The 18,004-nt window shown below is 53.0% G+C and overlaps 1 protein-coding gene across 4 annotated transcripts in view; it reads right to left on the minus strand.

The window, feature by feature from the left end:
- Phactr3 (phosphatase and actin regulator 3) overlaps positions 1 to 18,004 on the minus strand; it is a 210,951-nt gene that overhangs the window by 57,480 nt on the left and 135,467 nt on the right. For all 4 annotated transcript variants that reach the window (XM_055596275.1, XM_055596274.1, XM_055596277.1 and 1 more), the window contains exons 3-5: positions 17,453 to 17,530; positions 8,646 to 8,834; positions 418 to 627 (exon numbers count right to left, since the gene is read on the minus strand). In XM_055596275.1, the coding sequence (XP_055452250.1) occupies positions 418 to 627; positions 8,646 to 8,834; positions 17,453 to 17,530 (477 nt within the window). The remainder of the gene's footprint in view (positions 1 to 417; positions 628 to 8,645; positions 8,835 to 17,452; positions 17,531 to 18,004) is intronic.

Below are 18,004 nucleotides of genomic sequence, written 5' to 3' on the forward strand. Positions count from 1 at the left end.
GTAACGTCACTCCCTGCCCTGGGAGGCCAGAGCTGCAGGTAAGGATGACACAGAAGCAGATGACAAAGGGCTCTGACCAAATGTGCTGCCACCTGAAGGGCCAGTGCTGACTCTGCACTGCTGCACACGGGAGGCATTGCGAAGGGGAAAATGGGGCACTCTCAGAGAGCAGCAGTAAGCCCATCCTGAGTGCTGCTGCATGCCTGGGTTCCGAGTCTAGAAGATTCCTCCTCTGACTGGTATGGGACCCCAGGCAGCCTGCAGTCAAGCCCTTGGCCTTGTGGGACCTTGGCTTTCTGTGGCCTGCAAGAGCTTGGGCACTGACGCAACAGGACAGTCAGCCTGGAGCTGGAGCAGGCAAGATGGGCAGAAGACACAGAGGGACAGATGGATGGGTGGGAGGACAGGCAGACTCACCTGCAATGTTTTTTGTGGCTTTACAGCTGGCCTTGGGCGGCGGGGTGGGCAGCAGCGGAGGGCTGGGGAGCTGGCTCGCAGATCTCTCCAGGGGTCTGGGAGGACTGTCCGGGGAGTCAGACCCAGCTAAGGCTTGAGAGAGCTCATCAGTGGTGGGCAGGGGGCTGCCAGCATCTACTTCTTCCCCACTGGATGCAGATGGCATCTTGGCTGGTTCAAAGGCAAAATGCAGTATTTAGAGGAAGCTGTCAGAGCATGATGGGGAGAGAAGACGACCTGGGGGCAGGGGTCTCAATGGAGAGAAAGCACACTGAGATCCCGCCCTGTGTGGATGTGATTGCCTGTGTGTTCAGTGAACAGGAAAAGACCACGAGAAACAGGGGGAGTTGGGAAGTCACCTCAAGCACAGGTGACCATGGCCGTCCCACACAGCAGCCTTGGCTCCTCACGCCTATAACGTGCCATCTCGACAGACTCTAGAGTCAGAGCAGCTAGTGAAAGCTGGGGTGGGCCCGTACTCTCTGCCTGGCTCGGTACTAAACCTCTGTGTACTTATACTTGCCAGTAGTGACTGCATCAATGGTGATGGCCTTGCACAGGATTAGTTCAAGGTTTAAAGGCAGGGACAATGAGGCCACGTGTGCTGATGCAAACCCATCATCCCAGGCGGTCCCAGGCTAGGAGCCAGGCTAGGCTATGCCATGACACTCTGTCTCAAAATCAAGAAGAACAAAGTGACAACTTCAAGAAAAGGTAGGGAATGTCTACAGGAATGTCTGATACACCGAGACCCTTACACCAGCAGCTGATTTTTCTGTGTGAGCTACAGCTGCTCTGCCCCTGGCATACAAATATAGGTGAGGAGATGGAGGCAGGAGTACTTCCAGGATTCTGGTGAGGCCAGCTCACCAGAATCTATGTCCTCTCTGCAGTTGCTCATCCAGGCCTCTCCTCCTCTGTGAGATCCCACTGACCACCCTATTGTCTCCTGGTCCACCACCCGCTCACTCTGGCCATTATGACACCCCAGGCCCCACTACCATCTCAACAGCCCTGCATTCTCTGCCTTGCTTCCCGCACACTGAGCCCTGGGGAGGGCCCATCTCTGTGTGAGGCCACTACCCACATGCCTGTGCCAAGAGCTACAGAAGATAGTGATTTGAGGGGCACACCTGGAGACCTGTTCAGTACGCCCCCACCCCCATGCACACTCCCTACCCCATGCAGGACCCAGCCTGGGTCTTTTGCAGCGGAAGCTGAGGCCACCAGACATTAGGGAGGTATACCTCTACTTCCTCAGCAAACACACCTGCTATCCTTCTACAAGGTAGCCATCTCCCTCCATCACAAATGGGCAGCTTCATGTTTTGCCAGCACAAGCCCAGGGTGCCAAGCCTTCTGGAAGGCATTCACTGGGCACACAGCTAGGAGGAACTCCTCCCCGAAGGGGGAGGGCTGGTTCCTGGGGACTGGGATCCATTCATTCCTGTTCTCAGGGTCCAAGCAGTGTCCACGGTTCTGAAGGCCCCTCTGTGCCTTGAGAGCATGCACGGAAGCCTCTGGGCTCTTACCACCTGCCCAAGCCATAGCTGGTCCCTGCGTAGTTTCTACCATTTACACGAGCTTTGCAAGTTCATGGGATTGCAGCCTCTACATCCAGGGCTGGCTGTCCCAACTCTCCATGAGCAAACTCCCAGAAGGCTTGACATCTCTGTATCACCAAGGTGGCCTGAGTGGCCATAACCTGTACCCCAAGCTCTGAATCCTTGATCTGTGTGGACACATGTGCACACCTTGTTTTTATTTTCTCACGATTTAAACTAGCCATAGGAGTATCAACTGTTAAAAGCAGTTTTCCTTTTAAAGGTCCCTGGACCCTGGGACTATCATTTCACCACATTAATTATAACGCGTGGACCTAAAGTCTCTACCTCTCATTATGTCATTTAATTTTTGCCCTGATAATACTAAAATAAATGTTCTGCATTTTTTGTGGTAAAAATGGTGATGAGCTCTAGGCAATAATGAAGATCCATTTGCTCTTTATAGACACAAATCCTGTGGCTTTTTGGCACCGTGTAAATCCACACAGGGTGGTGGATGACCTATCCCCAGAGCTCATGCCTTCACAGCCAAGCTGAGAGTAACGGCTCTGGGGTCTGTTCTCACAGTCACGTATGTGATGTGATTACAGTGCAGACACTGCCAGCACCTCTACCCGGCTTTATCTACAGGTCTCTGCAGACCTGGAGTCCCAGCCTCCCTGGAGGCTGAGGCAGGGAGATCATGAGTTCAAAGACTGCCTGGGCTGCAGAGAGAGTTTCAGGCCAGCCCAGATAACTTATCAAGACCCTGTCTCAAAACCGAGAAAGGAAAGAGGGCTGGGGGTGCCAGTCCATGGTAGAACACCTGTCTAGCATGTATACAGCTACTACACGAGTTTGGTCTCCAGAACCACAGAAATAAATGAATTAATTAATGCAAATGAAGTCATCAAACATGGCCACCAGAGTTGTGCCTCTACCCTCTGACATTTTTCTCTTCTTCCTGGGAAGTCTGTGTCAGCCCCTCGCCATGGCTGCCCTGGCTAAGTTATTCGCTGGCCCCCAACTCTCCTCTTGGCATTTCGCTCCCACACTTTCCAACTACTTGCCATACCTGCCAGTTGAGTGAGGTTCCTTGTGGGCTCTGCCCCCTGTACCCACCCCTTACCAGTGGCAACATGGACTCTGGCCTGGGTCTTCCTTCACAGACACACTCTGGCTAGCCCCTCCCTTACCTGGTCCCCCAGCTTCAGCATCCATCCCACTCTGTATTTGATGGGTCTTCTGCCATCCTCCCCCTCCCCAGAGAGTCAGGTGGGCTGGTGGCCACATTTATTTTTTGCCCAATTCTTTTTGGGGTTTGCTGTACAGCAATTGTACCCAGGGCCTTGATGTGCTAAGCAAGTGGAGGCTTACACCTAGATGCCTGTGTGTGTGTGTGTGTGTGTGTGTGTGTGTGTGTGTGTGTACACACAAATGCATGCACTGGGGGCGGGGCAGAGCTGGATATCATGTGTCCCTCTATTCCTTTCCATGTCTCACTGAACCTAGAGACTGTCATTTCACATGCCTTCTTCATGAGTTCTGAATATCCAAACTCAGGTCCTGATGCTTGGGCTGCGAATACCGTACCCACTGAGCCACCTCCAAAGACTTCCTTTTACCTTTTATTTTGGGAAAAGACATCACTAAGCTGCTTTAAACTTGCAGCCCTCCTGCTTCAGCTTCCCTAGTAGGTGGGATGAAAGGCCTGCACCTCGAGAGCGGGGCTCTGACCAAACTCTTGACTTGTCACGCAAGCCCTGCACAGTCTTACCCTCTCACTCACTGTCCACTATCTTGCTGAGCACCACCTGCCTCCAGGCACTCTTCTTTAGACTGAAGCCACAACACAGGAAGAGGCAGAGGCCCAGTCTTCCCCGGGCTGAGTTCCAGCATGGCCCACCAGCCACCAGCCACCAGCCACCAGCTCATACAATCCTACCTCATCCTTTCTGTGTAACATACCATCTCTTCCAGGCAATTCATGGACAGCTCCTATCGGCTCCACCTCATCCTTCTTAGAGATGCCACGTATCCCCACAGAGAGCTATCAGAAGCCTCCGGAGACCTGGCTTACATAGTCTCAGACAGGCTTCCTTCTAGGCTTCAAGCTTCCCAAACCAAAACCATCCCCTAAACCAGAGACTGAGAGTTTCTCTGGCCAATACCCCAGTAGATGGCCAGATGGTAACTGCTTTCAGCATGGATTACATGGGCTTTGCCACAATTATAGCCTTTGTTGGAATAGGAAGCTCCGGAAGGTCTGGCCAACCCAAACAGCAAACTCTCTCTTGGCTTCACACCAGGGTGGACATATGGCTACCTCTCACTCTCAGCACTGCTCCATAGATCGGTGCCCCATCCATGTGTTAGCCACAGCCACAGGTGGCCACTGACAGCTGGCAAATAGCTGATGTGATTGGAGGCCTGAAGATCAATTGTTTCATGCTAAGTCATGTGACTTAGTGGCATGCACTGAACAGAGAGCTCTGGGTTCCATGAGAAAGTTTCCTGAGGACAGACCCCTAATGTCACTAGCCCTGACAGGGCATCTGATGGTCTCACAGACACAGGCAACGGGTAGGACCCAACCTGGAGCCTACAGTTTGGCAGCTCTTGCTCTAGACTTCATAAGCAACACAACATCTGGAACATTCCAGAAGTCAAATGAAGGTTTGCCTTCTGCTTGGCTCTAGTCTGGTCTGTAGAATGTTCTGGATAAGATCAAACCCAGATTCTGATATTTAGGAACTCTGTGGTCTTGGGAAAGCAACTGTTTCAGCTTGAGTACAGCAATGCCTTCCTACACACACACACACACACACACACACACACGCGCGCGCGCGCGCGCGCGCGCGTGCGCCAGGCTCTTTGTCCCCAGCTGCTCGTGTGACTTGGAGAGGGAGTAAGAACTTCAGGGCTTAGCTAGAGGAAGCGGATCTCCGGAGAACAGACTTTAAGGTTTATAGCCTGGCCCAGCTTCCTACCAGGGCCCACTTTCTACACTGCTGCTGAGGGTAGAGGAAACAGTACATGCCTGACATCATGGAGCTGACCACCACCATGCCTGACCCACCAGGAGAATATTCCTTTACACTATGAGCAGAGGTAACCCCTTCTCCCAGATTCAGATTACACTCATTCCCCAAATACATACATATATACATACATACATACACACACACACACACACACACACACACACACACAGAGAAAGAGAAAGAGAGAGAGAGAGAGAGAGAGGTCAGAGCTTAACCTTGAGTGTCATTTTTCAGGTTGGTCTGGTTGTTTCCTCATCACCAGCCTTGGGATTATAAGCACCCATCACTGTGTCTCTCTTTGACGTGGGTCCTTGGGATGGAATTTAGGACCTCATGCCCACATAGCCAAATGAGCCAGCTCCCCACACCTGGGAGTCTTTTCCTAACTGTGGGTTCAACAATGACAGCAATGACACCTGTACTGAGTAGGAGGCCTACAGACCTGGAGCTGCCATGGATAATGGATACCTGAGGCAGAACCCTGGACCAGGTGGGATGAGGCCTAGGTGTGACTCAGGTGCTGTTATGTGAACAAGAAAGGAGCTTTGAAAAGCCACGGCCAATGACAGCTCTGTGTGCTTTCCAATGACGCCCCCTCCCTGACCTCAGCAAAGTTCAGGAAGATCTGATTTTGAAGACAAAGCATCTGACCTCTGTTCTAGAAGGTGGTTGAGCACTGGGGGTGACAGCAAGCACCACTGCAGAGCCAAGGGTTCCCAGAGAAGCCTGGCACCTCTCAGAACACCAGGAGCTTGCCCGACATCAGAGGGAGAAGCTGAGGGATCTAGTATCTGCATGATCTGTTCAGTTGAGAATCTGGATTTCTCTATTGTCAGGTGACATCTCTGTTATGAAATTAGCTCAGCACAGAGGGACAGGACCCAGATGCTTCTGTTCCCTGGGGCGCTGAGCAGGACGTGAGACAGTAAGGCGAGTTGACAGCTTTGGATCGGCATCTGGTCCTCCGGAGCTCTATGGCAAAGGCAAGGACCACAGTTGCCTCAGGCTTCAGCCTCTAAGAGTCCCAAACAGGGATCGGAAGATAGAATGCAGGCCCAAGCCCTTCAGCCTCTACAGGAGGGGGCAAAGCCCGAACCCAGCAACTGGATGACTTAAAAGAAACAAGTATGTCTGGGTGCTGTGAGTGGCTTCCTCTGAGCCAGGCAACTGCCATCTTGGGAAGGTCAGCTGCACCAGTTTGCAAAAGGATCCTCCATCCAGCTGTGCTTTCTGACTGCTTACTCAGGGAGGGGTAGGAAGGGTCATGAGAGCCTCAGCTATCTGAATACCCAGTTGCTCCCTGGCACCCACCGTATGCTCTTGCCAGGTATACAGCAGGTGGTAGCTAAGGGATCCTCAGGACCCACATAAATGCTGATGGGTGTGGTAACTAATTCCAGCCTTGTAAGGCAAGCCTGCTAGTGAGACTAACCATATTGGCCAACTCTGGTCTTGACTGGGAGATGCTGCCTCAAAGACTCAAGTGGAAGAGTGACCAGAAAAGATTCCCAACAGCAAACTGAGGCATCCACACGTGCAAATAAACACACACACACACACACACACACACACACACCTGTGCGCACACAAACACAGAAGGTGGGAGGAGATTAGACCCACTGTGAGAAGTCCATCTGCCACTGACCCTAATCAGTGAAAGTAAGCCCAGCACTGGGGTGACGGCTTCTATCTGTGCACGTCACCCATCAAGTCTTCTGACATCCGAGAGGACTTCCACGTTTAGAAGCTGTGTCTTTTCAGCTAGGGAAAGGAGAAGCCTACATCCCTCAGACCCACACATGAGCCAGGCATCACCCTGACTGACCACAGCCCGGGTCTCGTCATCAGCTTCGTACCTTGCTCTCTTTGCTGGGCCTCCTGCTGCCCTTGGGTTGGACTGCACAGGCCCCGGGAACCCTGTCAGCTGCCAGCCTCTTATGTCTATCCTAGACAACCCAGGCCATGTTTTTACCATATTCAGCTCCTCGTCTCTCCTGCTGCTCAGATCATGAAGGCCACAAGTCCAGCCTGCGGGCAGGAGCAGGAGCAATCTCTAGCAACGTGCTGACCTTTCCCCAACACGCCCCTGGCTGATTTCTGGTGCAGGAGAACTTTGCTAAGTGTCTTCCTCAGATGCTCTTGTCTGAGGTGACAGCATTCTCTGTGGCCCTTCACAGAAAAGACTTATCAGTCCTGTCCTCTGTGGCTGTGTGCTGTTCCCCTGCAGGGCCAAGCTTCCCCTCACTCTGCCAGGGCCTTGTCCTGCCTTGTCTCTGAAGGCCAGTATAAGACACGATGGCCTCAGGAGACCCACTCTGCTCCCAGGGGGGAGTCGAAAGCCTTGTACCTGGAAAGTCCCTGAGGTCAGATGAGGGCATCATGTGAAGCTGTTCAGAGCTAAGTGGGAGCAAAGAACCACCAAGAAGTGAGAGCCACCAGGAGGAGCTGGGAGCAGAGACCCAGCCATCTGTGGGTGCTGGAAGGTCAAGTCCAGGGATGGGGAGCAGCAACTACAGAATACAGGTTCCACTCAGTCATCCACATTGCTATGAGGCCAGCTGCCTGGGATTCAAGGTGAGTCAGCTATGCAACATCTGGGGCTCTTCCTCCCTGGGTCCGTAACTCCTCAGACCCCAGATTCCCATTATGTCCTCGAGCCAAGTGAGACTGAGAGGCACAGCCACACAAGAAGCAGAGCACACGCCATGAGCAGCTGCTACTGTTGCAGGGAGGCTGGGGATACAATGCTGGCAGAGCACACCCAGGGACTCTGACTTGGAGAGACAGGCCACAGAACAGACACCCATGGGACCTGGAGCAGAAGCCCAGAATGTTCACCTCATAGTCTTGGTCCCCCAGAACCCTGGAGAGATGTGGGGTTCAGGTTCCAGGCCCCAAATTGCACAGCATGGATTAAGGCATAGGAGAGCGTGAAAGGACAGGCTCCCAGGGAGGTCTCAGTGGTGGCTCCAGGTACTGCTTGGTCAGGGAGGAGAGTAAGGCCGAGCTCCTTTGTGTTTTGCTCTGTCACCAAGGGCTCTATCTGCTCTGTTCAAACGAAAACACCAGGCCAGTCTCCACTCATCCAACACTGGCTACTTGTGAACATGGTACCAAGTTCCCTCCTGCTCCAGACAACCCCAGTGTTGATCCTATAACTTCTCCCATGTAAGAGCAGACCCAAATGACAAAGCCACCTGTCTAAGGAGCCACAAAGAGGTGCCTCACTCAGGCCACAGCACAGCATGGCTCTCTCCCCCACCCCGACGCCTGCTCCAGCACCTCTTAGGGAAAGAGGCTATCCACTCCAGGGTTAGGCCACTGCTCCAGGACACACCCATTTGGGGGGTTGGCTGAAATGTATCACTGCTTTGGTGACCTTAGGGAGCACATGGCAGGAAGTCATCCTTGGCCATTTTAGCTCCCTTACTCCTCCCTCATGCAATTTGTGAGAAGCCAGGAAAAGGGAGTTCTGGGGGACATTTAGGTCCAGCAGCCACGAGACTGAGGGAGAGAAAAGTAATACAACTGTCTTGACAGTGGGGCAACTGTCCAAGGCCTTGTTTGGGAGTGCTCAGCCCACTGGGTCTCTGGCTGGTACCTGTGTCATCCAGATGGGCATCGGAGGACAGAAGCTCATCCTGGGAGGCCTGGTCTATCCCACTGGTCAAGGGGCTTCCGGGCTGGACACCCTCTGGGGTCAGTGTCTCCGGCTCAGCAGAGGCTGGCAGAGGCTCGCTCTGCGCAGGCTGGGAGCTTTCATTAGGACCGCACGCTTTACTTTCAGAATCTGCAAAGAAATTCAACCATCAGCCAGATCACACCTCTTTCCACACCCTTCTTTCATGCAGAGGCCTTCCTGCATAGAATGTCTGTGATGCCTTGGTATGACACCCCTCACTGTGTTGGGAGTTCCTCTCTCTAAGGTGTGGTTCTAGTCTGGAACCCCACATGCCCTGGGTCCATTCTCCCCACGAATCCTTGTACTCTAACACCTGGGGGAGATGGATGATTCCCCCCATCAACTCCCACCCATTTACCATGCACCTTTATGGTACCCGCCTCCCGAGCCCTGCATCTTCCTTGGGGTTTATTTGGTCCACTTGATGAAGAAGTAGTTCCAAATTTTTGTCTGTCCCCACTTGCTCCTTCTTGTACCATGGTCCCCATTCTAACAGCAGACCTGGGCAGCTGAGCCAGGACCATCTGACACATGGCAACGGAGGTTGACCGCAGGTGTCCCTGGGGTGTTAGGACTGCTACACAGTGTGGCCGCAGACAGCCGTTCATCTTTGTGCCCACCACTGAACGTCAATCACCAGGAAGCAAAAGCCTGTCAATCACCTACCATGTGTCTGGAGTTTTAATAAGACAGACACCCTTTTCCCCAGGTGGTGAACATCCTACTGTTCTCGGAGATGACCATGGTAGCAGCTGGAACACAGTAAAGACCAAAGCCAAGGATGGAGGGAGAACGTGAGAACTCATACAGCAGCTTTCCCAGGATGAGGGCTTCAAGAAAGGCCAGCTCCCTTCTCCTTTGGGAGGGGTGCTCAATTGCTGAGGTATCTTAGAGTCTATTCCTTGATTTTTCACCCTCAGAAGGCCTCAGGTTTGAGGACCAGAATTGAAACAGGGACTCTAAAACAATTGGGTCTACAGGATTAAACACTGCCCAGAAATCCAGGCTGGGAGGGAAAAGCCAAAGTCCTGGTACCAGACATGCTCACTTCTCAGGGACGGAAGCAACCCTGTCATGGTGGTTTATCTCTCAAGGTTCCTGCTTCCATTTCACCTGTCCTGTAAAGTTACAGCATGGATACAGGAATGGCAGCAATAAGGACAAAAACTTTCTGTCCCCGGTTTTGGCCAAACCATAATCCTAAAACTTACCTGACGGGTTGGGCTGACCAGCGGCCTCTGTCTCCCCTGTGCTGGGCTCGAAGGCATTGCCGCCACACCCAGCTCTTTCATTTGGACTCAGGGATCAAACTCAAGTCCTCCTGTTTGCATGGCAAAGGCTTTACCAACTGAACTATCTCCGCACCTAAACAGACTTTGCCAATGTCTATTATGTAATTTCTCCTGGAATACAGGGAAGCTGAGGCAGTAGGTGCCTGGGCCCCTAGTGCCTGGTAACAAAGTTACTGGTCTGGTCACCAGGCCCTAGGGAGGCTAATCAGAATGCCCCTCTGAGATGCCCAGCCCACTGTGAGGGAGGGCACTCTTGTGTTCTCCCACATGACGCTCTCGGTCCCTGGTCTCTGGAGACTGCTAGGACACAGTGTGCAGTGTGCTCGCAGAAGTTTCTCAGCCCTGGGCACGCCAGGGTGCTCTCCTGGCTGTGGTCCCCCATGCTTCTACCTCACCGAAGTAGAGGATCAATTTATTTCAAGGTCAAAACCCCCTTTTGCTGGCCAATCTCGCCCTCACCTAGTGAACTAGGCTCTCCAAGACTGCCCACTCATCCCCATCACCCTCTGCCTGGGCAGCAGCCACCATCTCCCTAACACACACCCCACCCACTGCCACCTATCAGAGCCATAGGTTTTTTTTGTCCACAATGTGGTACCAGCGTTACTAGTGGCGTCCTGGAACCCTAGTGGGAATTAAGTACGTTGACAGCAGGTTCTAGTATAAGGTAAGTAAACCGCAGATTCGTGGTATCTGTGCTGCTGATGTGGTTTGTAAAAAGACAACAGAACTGGCCACCATCCCTGCATCAACAGCAGCCTCAGGACAGCACTGCTCTCTCCCTGGGGGTCCTGCCCAGGCTCCTTGCCTGCTCTAATTCCTTCTCTCAATCCTTGGGAGATTCGAACCTGACTTCCTGCTTACCACTGCCCCTCAGGGTACTTCCATATCCACAGGAGAAGAGCTGAAAGGCTAACCCAACCAGAGGTTGACATTTATGCCCCGGGAGAGCTCCTCTTTGGGCCACATCCTCTGTCCAGAGGTTCTGGCAAGGCCAGCTGCTTCCTCCGGAGACAGACCCAGCAGCAGATATTCCATGGCGACCACTCACTGCTGGCCACACGGTGTCCACTCTGCTGGTCCACATAACCTGCTTTCCCGTATGATTTCATTTCACAAAAGCCCTGATAAGTGTCAGAAGCATCTTAGCCGGGACCAGAAGCACAGGCTCTGGATTTCATCAGGCGTCTGGTTCCTGCTACCAAGCCAGGCCCTAGGCCAGGGACATACCTAGCACAGCCAAAGACACAGGATCAGATGTCACCAAGCTCAAACTGGGTTTTTAATCCCCTGTGACTGGTTTGCTTGTTCTTGACACACCTCGGTGGCAGTCTCTGTTGCCAGGTTCCCCAGGCAGTGTGAAAATGCCATTGCCCTACAGATAGCATGGCATGATGCTGAGCATGGTGACCTGGGCATCATGACGCTCCCTGAATCTCAATTCTGAGAAGTCTGACTAGTTCCTGTGTGGTAACAATAAGGCAGGTGGGATGGTATGTGTGTGTGTGTGTGTGTGTGTGTGTGTGTGTGTCTGTGTGTTCCTGTGTGTATATGTGTGTATATGCGCATACATGTGCATATACAGCTCTCAGAGCACACACATGCTTTCACTGTGCGCGTGTGCTCTATGTTTACATGCATTGTCTGTGGCAGGTGTGCTCACTGTGGCTCCTCAGTGACACAGTTTGACAGACAGGAGGGCCAGCTGGGCTGTCACTGTCATGTCAGGAACGGTGATTTGAAAGGGACACTCTTGTCCCTCTGTGTGGTCCCTCTGACAATGGTCCCTAAGGAACTGGAATCCCCCAGAACCTCGTGATGGAAGGAGAAGGCTGAAGCCTGTGCCAGCTACAGGGGAACAACTGGTTAAACCACCTTGCTGAAGAGACAGACAATGATGCGCCCGTGAGGGCACACCCTGACCAGGACGGCTTGGCTGTGCCTCCTGCCTTTTGTTTGAACCTAAACCTCCTATCAGGACATAGGGAGTAGCTGGACCTCTCTGCTCTCCCACTGAATAAGTCTGTTTTCCTCTATGAGTTTGTCTCTTTGATTGGCCTGAGGATAGCACCAGGGTGGGTGATGTGCCAGAGACAGGTGAACAAGTGTTGGGTCCTGCCACTCTGAGCCCCTCACTGCCCTACGTGTGTGTTGGGGAGGGGAAGGGGACACCTGCTTACTGCTTCAGTGGACTCAAGCCTGAGAAAGGGCTCATGTGTCCTGCTAATTACAACCATATCTAATTACCATCACTATAACAAACAAACAAACAAACAAAAAATAGCAGAACCCAGAAAGGCCCAGAGGATCCCAGCCCCAGCGAGCCTGAGCAGGCAGAGACTCTCAGGCCCAGTGAAGAAGTGCAGGCACTGCAGGCCTGGAAAGACTCCACCTGTGCCTGAAGCTCAGCAGTCCTGCTGTCCTGTTCTGGCCTGTACACAGAGCTCCTGCCCAGAATCACTCAGTGAGAAGCTACAGTTCCCAAAATAGTCCTGGTGGCAGGGCCTGTTGCTAAGCAACCCTGGGTGGGGCAGTGGGGGGCAGGATGGGGCCTTGTGCCCTGCTCCTCTGACACTGGGTCAGCTGGCCTCCCCGGCCAACCTTTCTCTCCACACCGCTCTTCTCTTCCCAGAGCTGCAAGGGGAATGCAGAGTGCTGTGCACCTGTGTTATACAGAGCCTCTTCTGTGAAAGCTGAAAACAACCTGACACACACGTGCACAGGAACGCGCACATGCATGCTCACAGTGGGAGCACGTGTGCACACGCCAGGTAGTGTGCATGCCAACACACAGGAACCAGACAGACTTCCACCCTCCCGCCCCTGAGAGCCTCCTGCCCCCTGTGTCAATGAACACAGCACTGATGTAACGCGTCTCTTATAAAACACCCAGGGCTGGAGTATGAGAGGCCTCAAGATACTGACGACAACATCAGGCCGACGGATGCGGGGTAAGGGAAGGGAGCCATTCAGGACTGAGTGTTGTCTGCACCGGAAATGGGCAGAACCCTGTTCTTACTCAAGAAGGTTGGTGGGAGACAGTCCCAGATATGGAGGATGGGAAGAGGAGGCAGAGTGGGGGCTCAGCTCTCCTCCCCACGGTTGTTTGACAATGCTACTCAGCAGACTACTGACATGGCAGAGATGCAAAGGACAAGGCACTGAGGTGCTCATGGGGCTAAGGGTTAACACTTGGGGAGAGGTGACCCTCCTGGGTACTTGCAGGGTCTTTCACAACAGCTCTGTTTCCAGGCTAAGGATCCTCAGCCTGACTGCTTCAGCGGCAAGCTCCAGGGACAGTGCGTGCGTGCGTGCCTGTGTTCACTTACAGGTGTGGGTGTGAGGTGCCGGACTTTCCAGGCTTTATTGCCGGGCAGCTCGTGCTGTGCTTGGGTCCTACTGAGGATTCTGGGCAGGTCTGAGGACATGTGAGGTCAGGTCTTCCCTCCCACTCACTTCCTCTTTGCAGCTCCTGAGCTGCCCAAATCTCCGAGTCTGGCCTCGGTGTGACAGACTCCCCGAGACAGTGAACCACAAGGGGGCGCCCACGCCTGCATATTGTTCCCACTTGCCTGGGAGAAGGCAGAGCTGAGCCAGAATCCTTAACCCTCAGCCAGAAAAGCTGCCCCCACCCCACACCCACACCCACTGAGGGGAAAGGAGGGGGTGCTATGATCCTGCCAGCAGTCGGTCTACCTACTGACCCCCTTCTGGGCTCCTGGGCTCCTTGACCTGGGAAGGTGCAGCAGTTGCCAGCTGCTCTGAAGTCCAATCCCAGCAAAAAATGCCCCCAGCGCTCCTGGCCCCTGAGGAAATCCTTCGCAAGGGTCAGCACTTCACCCAGTGGTCTGCAGCCAGTGTTTACAGGTGCTTCATGACGCATATTTAAAACCAGGCAAAGGACTCACCCCAAGGAAGTCCTGGAGGAAAAAAAATGCCCTGCCTCTAGAGACAACTCCTTGGCAGCCTGAGACAGCTGGTTTTGTTCACAGACAAATGCAAGCAACTGAGGGACTCTCAGATCCTCTCCCTGGGACAGCCTCAGCATGCCCCTGTCACCCTAGCCCTGGTACATGCAGATGGGCGGGAGGGAAGAAAGGGGAATTTTGCACCAATCCCCTCTTCTCTCTCACTGCCCTCCAGCCCTCCTCACCTTCTGGTCCCTTCTCTAAGCCCCTGTATCCTGGGGCCTGGAGCTCATTGTTCCTGGGGCTGCTAATGAGTTAGCCTCAAACATGCAGGCCCAGACTCTTCCCTACCCTCTCTGTAAAAAGCTAGAGTCAGCCGGAGAGGCTCATCGAGTAGTGATGTGTGGCCTCTGGAGTGCCTCATTTAAGTGCAGAGGAATCCTGAAAGTGGCCAGCTGTAGCTTGGCAGGGGCAGCCCTCTCCTGGATTTCATGTTCAATGTGGGTCCAAACTAGCTCTCAAGTACCCCTGTGCAACCAAATGCCAATCTAACCTGGGCTCCTAACTCACCCTCAATCCACAAGCAACGTCTCTCAGCCCTGCTGTCACTGAACCCAAGTCATGGCCTCCAAGTGCCCTGTGTGTCCTTCCTTGACTCGGTTGTTGTTGTTTGTACTTATAAGGCCCCCTAATGCCCGTGTCCCCCTGTTCTGGTACTCTCTGTCATGTGCAGCATCCCTTAGCACCACAATGGTCATCTCTTGAGGAGGGTGACTTCTTTAGGCCGCAGAAGTTCCTGGCCTAGTCACTCTGCAAGACTGAAACGCTGGTGTGTGGGAAGCAGGCTGGGCCCGAGCCAGCCTTCCACCTGTTTTGCATGTCCCTGAGCTAGGATGGATCTCCTATCTTTAAATGGTTGGGAAGGAAACCAAAAGAAAGATAATAGTTTGTGATTCATGAAAAAGATTGAAAATTCAGATCTTTACACCCATAAAGCAAGTTTCTTGGCACACAGCCATGCCTGCTCAGTGTGTTTTTCTGTGGCTGTCTGTGCCTCAGAAGGGCAGGGGTGGGCGGCCACAGCAGATGGCCCTCCCCTGTGATCAGTCAACCCCTGCAACCCCGACAGGAGTTGAAGTCCTAACATCATAGGTTAGAGCCATTTAGAGGGTAGAAACTTAACGCAATGGCCAGGACACTGGGAAGTGGTCGGGGTTTGTGAGGCCATGAGGATGGAGCCTCCTGGGGTTGGAGAGAGACTGAGGCAGAGGCAGGGAGCGCTCCTGCACACTTAACCGCAACTCACAAAGGCTGTGTGCTGCCTTGGCTATATGTGAGCAAGAAGGTTGTTTTCAAGACTTCCCATCACCACAACCAAATACCCAACAGGAAACAATTTATGGGGCACATTATTTGAATTACCATCCATCATGGCAGGAGGGGCATGAGAGTGTGTGCGCAGGCATTGCACTGGGGACTTGAGGTGGCTTCCCTCAGTAGAGAGACCTGCTAGGCTATAAATCCTCAGGGCCCACACCTCAGTGACCCACTTTCTAAAGATTTCACAACCTTCCAAAATACCACCTGCTGTGTAAGCCCCTCCCTTCCCCTGTGACCACTTGTTCAAACACGGGTGTCTGTAGAGTCTTCCAGCCCATAACAAAGGCCACTATCAGAACTGAGCACTCTTCGGGCCATGCCCTTGAACCTCCAAACTGTGAGCTAAACAGACTTCTTTATAAAGTTATCCTTCCTCTGGTGTTTCATTATAGTAATAAAAGGCAAATACAACCCCGGACCCTAAAATGTTTACTGTCTTTTTCCAGACAAGGTTAGCTGGCTTCCTCCTAACTGTATCTGTAAGCCAGAAGGCCTGCGACACTCCACCCCAGTCCCACCGGCCTAGCTGTAGCCGAACACCATCACTGGGGCTCTGGTGTGACTCCACCCATCTGACAAACACGTGGAGTTTAGGAAAGCCCATGGCACTCCTTCTACAAGTTTCCTTTCTCCATTATTTAAACTGGAACCTTATTGTTGGCCAAAATCAAATTTGTGTCTTCTCCCTTATTCACCGAGCATAACATTTTCAAAGTATACAGTTGTTTTCATTTCTCTGACCCAAGATCTGGGGGCTGATGAGACCACACAGTCAGTAAATACCTGCCTCGCAAGCATGAGGACCCAAGCGACAGATTCCCCCAGAATCTATGGAAAGAGATGCATGATGCCAAGTACGTTTAATCTCAGCACGGGGGAGGCAGAGACAGGAGGATCTACGGTGCTCACTGTCCAGCCTCCCTCACTGAATCCAGGAGAGACTTCGTCTCACGAAAGGCAGAGAGTGAGGGAGGCACTGGGAGTCAACCTTTGGCACGCGTGCTCATGTATGTGCACCCTGACATGCACGCACATGTATGTACACCTCTGGCATGCTGCACATACATGTGTACGTATACGCGTGTGTGTGCACCCTGGCATGTATGCACAAGTGGGCTGTGGGCTTCAACCACGTCAGAAAGAGACTCATTTACTTCAGGAGTTCCCTCCCTAATCCCTGGTACTTGGGCCACATTGCAGACAATGGGGCAGATGGGAGCTTGATGAAGGCACCCAGTACTGTAGATACACGGGAGGCAGGAGCTTGCTCCAACCCAGGGAGATTTTAGAACCAGGAGGGATTCTGAGCCATCCCCACCAGCCAAGACTTAAGACCCAGAGAGCCAGGAGGCCTAAAGGATGTGATGGGACCCCAGCGGGGCAAGAGGCAGAGAGGACTTAAGTGTGGTGGTCCCCATTAGCTGTGCTGCTGACGCTGACCAACCTGTTCACACAGATATGGCCCTGTAAGCACAGACTGAATGAAACCTGCTGGACCAACACTGGGGGACCCAGGTTTGCCCTAGACTTCTGCTTGCATGCTACAGCTGTGTGTGTTTGCTACCTTCACGTCTGCAAACTGGGGATGACATTGGCCCTCAAAGGAGGTAAGGTGTGAGGAGCACCCGGCCTTGCCCAACAGCCAGAAATGTTAGCTATGTGGCCATCATAGGTACAGTCACCATTTGTTCAAATTGAGGATCTAATGTGTGAATATAAAGAAATCTTAACACTTAAATTAAAAGCTGTAGCTGCTCCCTGGAGACAGACAGCAAGATGTTCAAGGAACTCCCTCCACACGGGCCCTGGTCAGTAGAAATGGCCATGGAGAAGGTGGGCTCTCTGCTACCTCGGCTCCTGACTGAAGCCATTGCTCCGCCTTGGAGGGTGCAATGGGGAACAGCCCCTAAACCTGGCTACAGGAAGCCCCTTCCGTCCTCTGATGGATTTCCTGAGCTCTGAGAGCCATCAGACCTGACAGGCTCCACCATGAGCCCCATCTTAAGGTCCCCATGGGCTCCAACCCATGGGTCCTACATCCTTGAGGCCCCATCTCCCATCCCCCAAGCCCCTGGAACTCTACCCAGCGTCCCCTATGCCATAGGAACCCCACTTAGGTTGGCCATTCTTTCAGGAGCCCACTTACCTTGCTCCATCATCTCCAGCAACCCTTGTTTGATGAGTTCCTCCCGGCCTTGCCTGCCAGCCATCTTCTTCTCCAGAGCTGCAGGACACAGAGAGCCTTAGTTAAGTCAAGGCTAGAGGCTGTGCAGGCCCACCACACCACCACCATGTGCTCTTAGGCAAACAGGAAGAGACAAGGAGACAGCAGATGCCTGAGGCTGGGGACCTTTCCACTGCCAGAGCTGGAAGTACAATTCACAACCTAAGCTATCTGCTAGGCAATATTCAGAACTCCAGCCTCCGGGAGGCAGGTTCAGGGCCATGTTTGAGAGATCATTTCCGCAATGTACTTTCATGATACCTTCCTCGACTCAGGCTCATAGGCCATGTTCACCTCTACCTCTCTGCAGCAGCTCCTTCACCCACAGATGAAGAAGGCACCCTCCCTGTACCCCCAGTGCTCAGGGCACCCTTCTGTGGCTAGAGCCAACATCTCAGGAAGCGTCTTCCAGCCAACCCCAGGTAATGACGTTCAGAGTATCCACTACCAGAGGCACACTGGTTAATGCTCTTC

Source organism: Psammomys obesus, unplaced genomic scaffold, assembly GCF_907164565.1.
Source record: "Psammomys obesus unplaced genomic scaffold, mPsaObe1.curated_primary_1811, whole genome shotgun sequence".
In the NCBI taxonomy this organism is placed as follows: domain Eukaryota; kingdom Metazoa; phylum Chordata; class Mammalia; order Rodentia; family Muridae; genus Psammomys; species Psammomys obesus.